Raw genomic sequence first — 8,264 nt, forward strand, 5'->3', positions numbered from 1 at the left:
TTGAGACTGATGGTCACTCGTACCTTGAATTTGGTCTCTCGGGCTTTTCATTAAAGTATTGTTTATAGGCTTTCTGGGTAGTACCCCACGGGCCCACCTCACATAGCCAAAAGCCACAACGTGAAAGCTCTCCCCAACAGAGAAACTGTCTACCGGCAAAAACTGCTTTAAGCCTTTAACCACGTTCGGTTCAGCCGTTCAGCCCCAAGGAGGATGTGAAGCTACACCGTTTGCTGGTCCAAGTGATAGCTTTTAGAGTTTTAGTTGATGATGATTTACCAGCAGACAAGATACGCATCTGAAGGTCCAGTTTCCATACTTTGGCCACACAACAATCTGTGGCTTTTGCACGGAACGAACTAGTTGGACTCTGCACGAGAATACATCAGGCACAAGAATGCAGTTCACCTTCAATACATTCTGACCTCAATATGAATTTCTTAAATTACTTCATCGACCCTTTTCAAAATATTAACATTTCTAAAATATTCATGAATGTATAATTCACTTTCGTCAGATTGCGATTGGATTGGAAGGCCGAATAGCAATAACAGTGACCCAGCCCCTAGGGTGGATGTTGAGATGCCTGCCTAAGTTTTCAAAAATGTTGACCAGATCGAAATCCCCTCAAATATTCATGTTATTATATGTTATATCTTAAATAGTTGTTGTTTTGATATAAAAAAAAAAGGTTTAAAAGATTATTTTCTATAAACCAAAGATCTTCCGAAATCAAGGCTGTTTATATTGCAGACCATCAATCAATTTATGTATAAACATGGATTTAAGAATATGTAGTGCAAATGTTTTGCTTGATTTTATAGCTGCAAGCTCTGCAATTTTTTCATCCTTGAAATTATATTTGGTTATAGGCACATTTGTCTTGCATTCTGAATCACATTCATTCATTCAATACAAGATTAAGAAATAGTTACTGCTACTTGTTCAACTCACTGCAAAAGCATGAGAAACATTTAAAGCAGAAGTATATGGATTTAAGATTCATAATAGAACTCAAAATTTTGTATCTTAGTACATAGACAAAAATTATGCCAATTTGCATCCCTGCTAAAAAGGATCGGCATACTTAATTGAACTTTGTTGAGTACAAGAATTAACAAATTATTTCTACCTTTGTTATACCAGCAAATTACATGTGCATTATTATAAAAATGACACTCCACCTGAAGATACTCTGAGAAATCAAGGCTCTATGGTTGTTATTCCGTGCAGAAAATTAGAGGCACAACACTTGCAATAACATCATCTAACATTATGGCCAAAGAACAAGAATAAATACTATTTAATGGGATAAATCCACAAAGGATAATGGTCCTACATTCAACAAAATATGTTGTAAGAATCCATAAACCTTGCATGAGAGCATCCTCGTTTCTTCAGTCCTTGTATTTCATTGTTTCTTTTTTGAAGCCAATTGTTGGAAATTGCTTTGCATACTCCTCAACCTCATGACGAAGCTTTGAAATCTCAGATTGGATGCTAGCACTTGCCTGGATTGTACCCAAAAAGTCCTTCAATTTTGTCCCTGGTCATGAAAACCCATAACAGAGTGCATCTCACATTAGCAATCATCCATAGAAGGCCACATGGGTTCAATGAAGTACATTCAACATTTACAAAGATATCTAGGCTTGTAAATTAGGAACCTTTGGTTTCAGCCTTAATTTTCAAGGCCAACTTCACAGCAGTGTCAAAGAAATCAGCTACTTTTGCAAAATCCTCTTCAACAAATCCCCTTGATGTGAGAGCTGGGGTTCCTGAATCACCATAGATGGAGGTTCATCAAGATGAATTATGCATGGATCAAGCAAGTTCAATCCAATTAAGGAAGAGCACTGTACCCATCCTGATGCCGCCAGGAACCATGGCAGACACATCCCCAGGAACAGTGTTCTTGTTGGCTGCAATATGCACCAATTCCAATACCTTTTCAACTCTAGAGCCATCAATACCCTGTAGAACAGAAGTCCCGTGGTGCTCATGCATTCTCATTTTATGCTAAAAATAATACAATTTCTATTCCAGAGGTTGAATTAAAAGCATATCTAGTATTTTGCTAAAACTATAAAATGACCTGACATCAAGGTTCTGCAGCAGAAGAATTTACCCAAACTTCACTAGTTAATCAAGTACCAATCATAATGGTGCTTGAAGAAGAAAAAGCAAAATCTAAAGAACGTAAATCATAAAAAGATAAAAGGAAGAGTGAACATTGCCTGCTTACCTTGTTTTTAAGATTGACCAAAACCAAATGATTTTCAGTTCCACCAGAGACAAGCTCATAGCCCTTTTCTACCAATCTCTGCAAAATTGGTGCACTAAAGAAGTTCAGTAAACTGCTTATATAATAATCGAACATGAAGTAGCACTTATAATATGCCAAATCAAAAGAAAAGAAAAACCAAAACAGATCACCATGGAGACAGGAATATATATCTTATGCAAATGATGGATGATTCTTGTCAGCTATACCTCAGCAAATTTTGAGCAATTCCTAAGAACTTGTTCTTGATAGGCTTTGTACTCTGGATATGTGGCCTGCATCAATGTATATGATTGTAGTAGATGAATCTACAAAAATGACTAACTAAAACGACACAGATAGATATATAACAAAAACTTTAATCTGTTCTTAAACCATAAATTAAGTGAAAGGATTTGCATAATGACTCCCTTTCAGAACAAGTAAGAAAGAATAGCACTAACCTATATTGATCAGGAACAGGTACAGTAATAACCTACCTAACAGAACACACTCCATATTACATAGACCTGCCACATTTGACAACTCTAATGGACTAAGATGACCCTGCAGCCTATTGACAACCCTTTTTTTCTAGCCTGTCAACAGCCTAAAAGTTCAAAAGGCTGAAGAGTCCTCCAAACTAGACCTAAACGTATCATATTTCAAAGTTAGATAAAAGCTGATATATGACTTGGTTTATTATGAGGACAATGTCATTGATTAACATGATCTGGGTTTCACTTATCAGGAGGGATGCATAGAAAGTAAACTCGGTTGTCCGTGGATGTAGACTAAGCCCTGTGCCAGGCATTTCAAGGCTTTTTTGTTCTTTGTTTGAGTCTGTTTGTCAAGTCTTTGGTTTGTAAGTTGAGTTGTTGCTTATTCAGTTTTGTTAAAGGTCTTGATGTCCGTTTGTTGGGTCCATTGGTTGTGTTCCTCTTTCGGGTGGTATCTTATCACCTTTGTGTCATCTTTCTTTTTCCTTTTTATTGAAAATTTCCGTTTATCCTTCAAAAAGTAATTTAGGTATTTTAAAAGGGAAAATAGAACAGTAAAGAATAAAACAAGAAAAAGTCACTCTTCATTAACCATACACCTCCAAATAGGCCAAAAATCATTTATTAATACAATACCTGCTTTAATGCAACTGCTAACCCAGAAATTGTGTGATTGTGTGGACCACCTTGAAGCCCTGGAAAGACAGCCTGGTTGATTTTGTCTTCATAATCATACAAGACCTTCAGGATTGAAAGGAAAATATTATTTTATGTTGCAGACTCAGATTCATTAAAGAAATGAAAGATGCTGCAAAAGTTGGCAAAATGTTCCAAAGTTAATTCCAATGAAGAAAAACATAGCCAAGTGAAACTACAAAAGTGGCTCCTTTATAAAATTCACCTCTTTCCCTTGCTTGTTAACCTCTTTGACACCCTTCCTGAAGAAGATCATGGCCCCACGTGGCCCACGAAGTGATTTGTGTGTTGTAGTGGTGACAATATCTGCATATTCAAAAGGAGATGGGATGACACCAGCTGCAACCAACCCACTTATGTGAGCCATATCTGCCAGGAGGATAGCTTTCTGCTTGTCACAGACCTGTCAAAACATATGAATATTGCACCTCAATTGATTTTTCTTGTCCACTTTGTTTTTTCAAGCTGTTAAATGATATGTAAATAAAATTCTAATTTAATGTTGCCTTGACTTTAGTTAATCTAGGATTTTACCTTGCGAATGCGTGCATAATCATAGAGGCGAGCATAAGCACTTGCACCAGCAACAATTAGTTTTGGCCTGAAAAGTGTTGCACTTTTCTCCAACTGTAATTTACAATTTCCCACGAGTCAAAACTCCATTATATTTTAGTAAGAGGTCAAACTATGTGAAGAGTCTTGTATGAAATCAGAATAAATTTTACATCAAGATAACCATGTTTTTGCAAGTGGTAACACAGAAAGTGGATCTTCTAATAAAGCAGTTGCTGTGATAATAATCTCAATCTCCTCCCCCTCGGTTCTACAACACTTGCAGTGCAGACAAAAAGAAATTTAATATGTCCATATGTTGGTATACATGACAAGCCTACAGGAAGCGGGAATGCTCATCTTGGTTAGATATACATTTTATCTTTTGAATTTCTAAATTTTCTGGATTAGCATTTATTGAAATGCATATTTATTTCTATTCTCAAGCTAATTCTCATGAGCTACAGCCTTTTAGGCTTCATCCTTGATCCAAATCAGTCTGAGATTTCCCAAACCGTTCTTTGAAGAGAGTATTCTATAATTGCTTTGCAGGGAAAAATGTGTTTTATTATTCTAAGGAATTTACTTAAATATTTTAGATGTTAGACCATCATTTTCAATAACCACATTTACCCAATTCAATCATCATAATTAGTATGTACAACAATATTACAGCATATCACAAAGCAAATTGTTTTGTCATTAGAGTAGAAATGATGGTCAAGAGAGAAATGAGAAAAAAGTTGGAGGTGGAAAGGTAACATACCTGGTCATAATCAATGTATCCAGTGCTCTCATTTAATCTATATGGCATTGTCTCAAAAAATATAGACACAGCAGATATCTTCTTGGTGTCAGTCTGCATCCAGGGATAAAACAAAGCTTGGAAAATTAGACCACAAGTAGGAATATACTATAACAAAATCTCACTTCAATGAATATATTTAGAGTCACAAGAGATTAAATCCATTCTTACAATATATTTTACAGTAACCTGACTGTTCATATGATGATTATTTGAGGTATTCAAAGCTATACTAAACTTGGAAAATTAGAAGGTAAGTTGTAATTTTTTCCTTTGACCTATTCAAATAGACAACTCCATGCATTGGATGGATTTTCTATTGCAAAGGGAATTTAAGATAAATAAAATTCCAAGAGTTACTTTGATAAAGTTGAAGACTACTACTAAGGGGCCATATGATAACAGCTGACGTAGCTGAACTGAATGACATATTGCTTAGTCATTTAGTGGATATAATAATATAAAAAATATTTAGGGATATAGAAATCAACAATGAATATGGCATTAAACGGAATGGAATGGCAAAACAGGATTCACGCAGCCGACCCTATATAGTAGGGATAAGTCTTAGATGATGATGATAGTAATCAACTAAACATGTCATTCAGACAATAAGGAGCTTGCAACCTACTTAATGGCTTATTCACTAATATTTGGGTAGTTATTGTATTGAACCTCCTTTGGCGATCCTGTAACCCTAAGAAGATTTAAAAGCAAACATTTAGGACATAACAGCTATTGATGAACATTTATCTTCATCAATCTCTAGGAGGTGAACCACTACCTACAAATTTAGCTGGAAAAAAAAGAAAAACTGAAGGAATGTCATAAGCACCTGATAACCATGTGAAAGATGTCCACCATGTGGAAGATCAAGTGCCATAATTCTCTCATGAGGTTTCAACAGTGCAGTATAAACTTGGAAATTAGCAGGAGAACCAGACAGTGATTGCACATTAACTGCAAGAAATAAGTTAAGCTAAACTTTCTGCAAAGGATGCCAATAAAAAAATCACACAACCTACATAACTAGGTAGCATTTGTTAAAAAGTGAAAAAAAAAGAAATCAGGAATTTTAAACAGCCGAATATTATTGAATGCCTTCCCTGGCGGTCAAGCTTTGGATTTAGTTACAATTTGACTTGGCTTTAATTTCAACTAGCAGTTATAATTGGAAACTCATAATATTACGTGTTTAATCCTACTGAGGAGAAAAAGAAAAGAATACTCTAGACATTCAACCAAGGATGGCAGGCAGTGGCATCTTCCTCAGCTAGAAAACCTATATACTTCTTCAAAAACACCCAAGGACATCATGCTGATGAGCTGATCTTTTCCAGCCCCACAGGTGTAACTCTACAAGACTACAAGGGCTGAATTAATGGCTGCTTTCCAAGTTAAGATTGGCAAAAACACTTCACTTTATAGACAGCATAGAGGAAGGGGACTCAAGGACAGTTGAAGGTTGGCTTGAAGGCAACCAACTGGGGTCTTGGATGTATAGATACATGACTAGAGAAGCATTAAAACTGTCAAGGGAGCCACAATCCACATTATCATGGATTCAAAGATCAAACAACAACCTAGCCAATGCATTAGTTAGGCAAGGAGTGAGTAGAAGCAATTTGTATCGGAAACAATTCCCCCATGAATAATGAAAGTACAAATTGAATGAGGGGATAGGCAGCTGGGACTGGCCTATCATATAAAGTGGTGTGAAGCACATTTGTATTCTATTGTAAATCATTCTTGCTCACATATTAATAAAATTTCAAGCTACCAACAAACAAAATCCTTTACGTCTTAAAAAGATAAAAAAAAAATAGTTGAAAAAGCAAGCCAACTTCAACCATACACTTGAATGCCTTGCTTGCAAAAACATATACACCATATGCATTTACCTCCCCATTTTGCAGGATCCAATCGAAATGCTTCCAAAGCACGCTTTTGACATAAGGATTCTGCCATGTCAATGTACCTGGATAGAGTATAAACCATAAATGCACCAAAGAAATAAGTAAGAGGCCATCTGATGGAACAGTCAACATTACAAAAACAAATGAAACGTTGGGGGATGGGTTATCCTCTTACTCGTTTCCTCCATAGTATCTAGCACCAGGATATCCTTCACTATATTTGTTAGTCATGATAGACCCAACAGCTTGCATCACAGAGACAGAAGTGAAGTTCTCCGAAGGAATGAGTTCCAATCCCTTTTGGAATACGAGAAAAAAAAAACAAATAAAAATATCATAGTATAAACTAACTTCCAAATTAAGCGTCACCATAAATACAGGTCAAGAAAGAAGAACCGATCAAACTAAATGCCTAAAATTGAGGTAAACTACAGATATGTAAATCATCTGCAAAGTTTCCAAAACTCAACCAACTGGATGGTCCACATCTACGCGACGTTAAAAAATTTATATAAAAGGACTGAACGATCAATTAAATAAGAAAGGACAGTTAATGTAGCAGAATACCTTCCATTGTCTAGCTTTCTCAAGCTCGATTATATTTGCAATCTCCGGATCAACTTCCTCCAGTGGAGCATTCAACTGTTTTGGCCACTGGAATCAAGTTTTCCAAGTAAGATTTTGGAGCAATAAGAAGACATTAAAACAAGATCAAAAGGACCTAAGCTTGAATCCTAGAGAACTGAAGATCTTGGAGAAAAATAACAAGGATTATACATCGAAGACAAAATTAAATTAAGCAAAACAAAACAAAGAAAAGAATCCATTTGCTTACCGCGACACGAGATTTCTCTTTGTCGTAAACGGCTTCATTAGGCAAAGAAGACTGAAAAGAACAAACATGAAATGATAATTGAGAAAACTTACGTGCTTGTCGGTAAATAAACATGAATTTGGAAGAATAAAGGAAACAGAAACAAACCATGTAATAGAGAGAACCGCCATTGGAGAGAGGACGAATCGACTTCCTGACGGAAGAGGAGAGCCTGCGAAGCGCCATTGCCATTGCCATTGCCATTGCCATCTCCTGCTCTCTCTCTCTCTCTGTCTGCTCTGCTCTTTTCTGGTTGTGTTCCTCAATTGGATTTTGTCTCGGTGTCGGGTGGAGTTGGTGATAGATTTTTTTGTTTTTTTGGTAAAGAGGTTGGTGATAGAATTAAATAAATAAATAATTAATTAATTAACACATATGTGATAAATTTTCTTAAAATCTGTTCCGTTCCCGTCCTTGCTTTTTGAGGTCACATACTCTGCACCTTTGGTGTATGCACCAGCCAATAACAATCCGTCACACCATCTAGAAAATGACTTTTGAAATGTGTACAGATCACTGTCGTGCCACATATGTGGTGCAGCAAATTTTCTACACTAACGGTGCAGAGTATGTGAGTTCCATTTTCTTGGTTATTATAAAGAAGGCGGGTAAGAGAGAACGTGGTTGGTGTCTCACTGCCTTGATGGTGGTTAAAAAT

General features: G+C 36.2%; 1 protein-coding gene across 1 annotated transcript; it reads right to left on the minus strand.

Annotated features, from left to right (window-relative positions):
* Positions 1 to 973: 973 nt before the first annotated feature.
* Positions 974 to 8,039, minus strand: LOC104588452 (serine hydroxymethyltransferase, mitochondrial-like). Its single transcript, XM_010246390.3, has 15 exons — positions 7,715 to 8,039; positions 7,568 to 7,618; positions 7,300 to 7,386; positions 6,908 to 7,029; positions 6,718 to 6,794; positions 5,652 to 5,776; positions 4,778 to 4,870; positions 3,994 to 4,086; positions 3,665 to 3,862; positions 3,400 to 3,504; positions 2,494 to 2,559; positions 2,246 to 2,323; positions 1,863 to 1,974; positions 1,668 to 1,778; positions 974 to 1,546 (listed from the first exon to the last, which is right to left on the minus strand). The coding sequence occupies exons 1-15, from the start codon at positions 7,814 to 7,816 to the stop codon at positions 1,398 to 1,400; spliced, it is 1,569 nt and encodes a 522-aa protein (XP_010244692.1). The 5' UTR covers positions 7,817 to 8,039; the 3' UTR covers positions 974 to 1,397.
* Positions 8,040 to 8,264: the final 225 nt, after the last annotated feature.

This window comes from Nelumbo nucifera, chromosome 1, assembly GCF_055504915.1.
Source record: "Nelumbo nucifera cultivar China Antique chromosome 1, China Antique-T2T, whole genome shotgun sequence".
Classification (NCBI taxonomy): domain Eukaryota; kingdom Viridiplantae; phylum Streptophyta; class Magnoliopsida; order Proteales; family Nelumbonaceae; genus Nelumbo; species Nelumbo nucifera.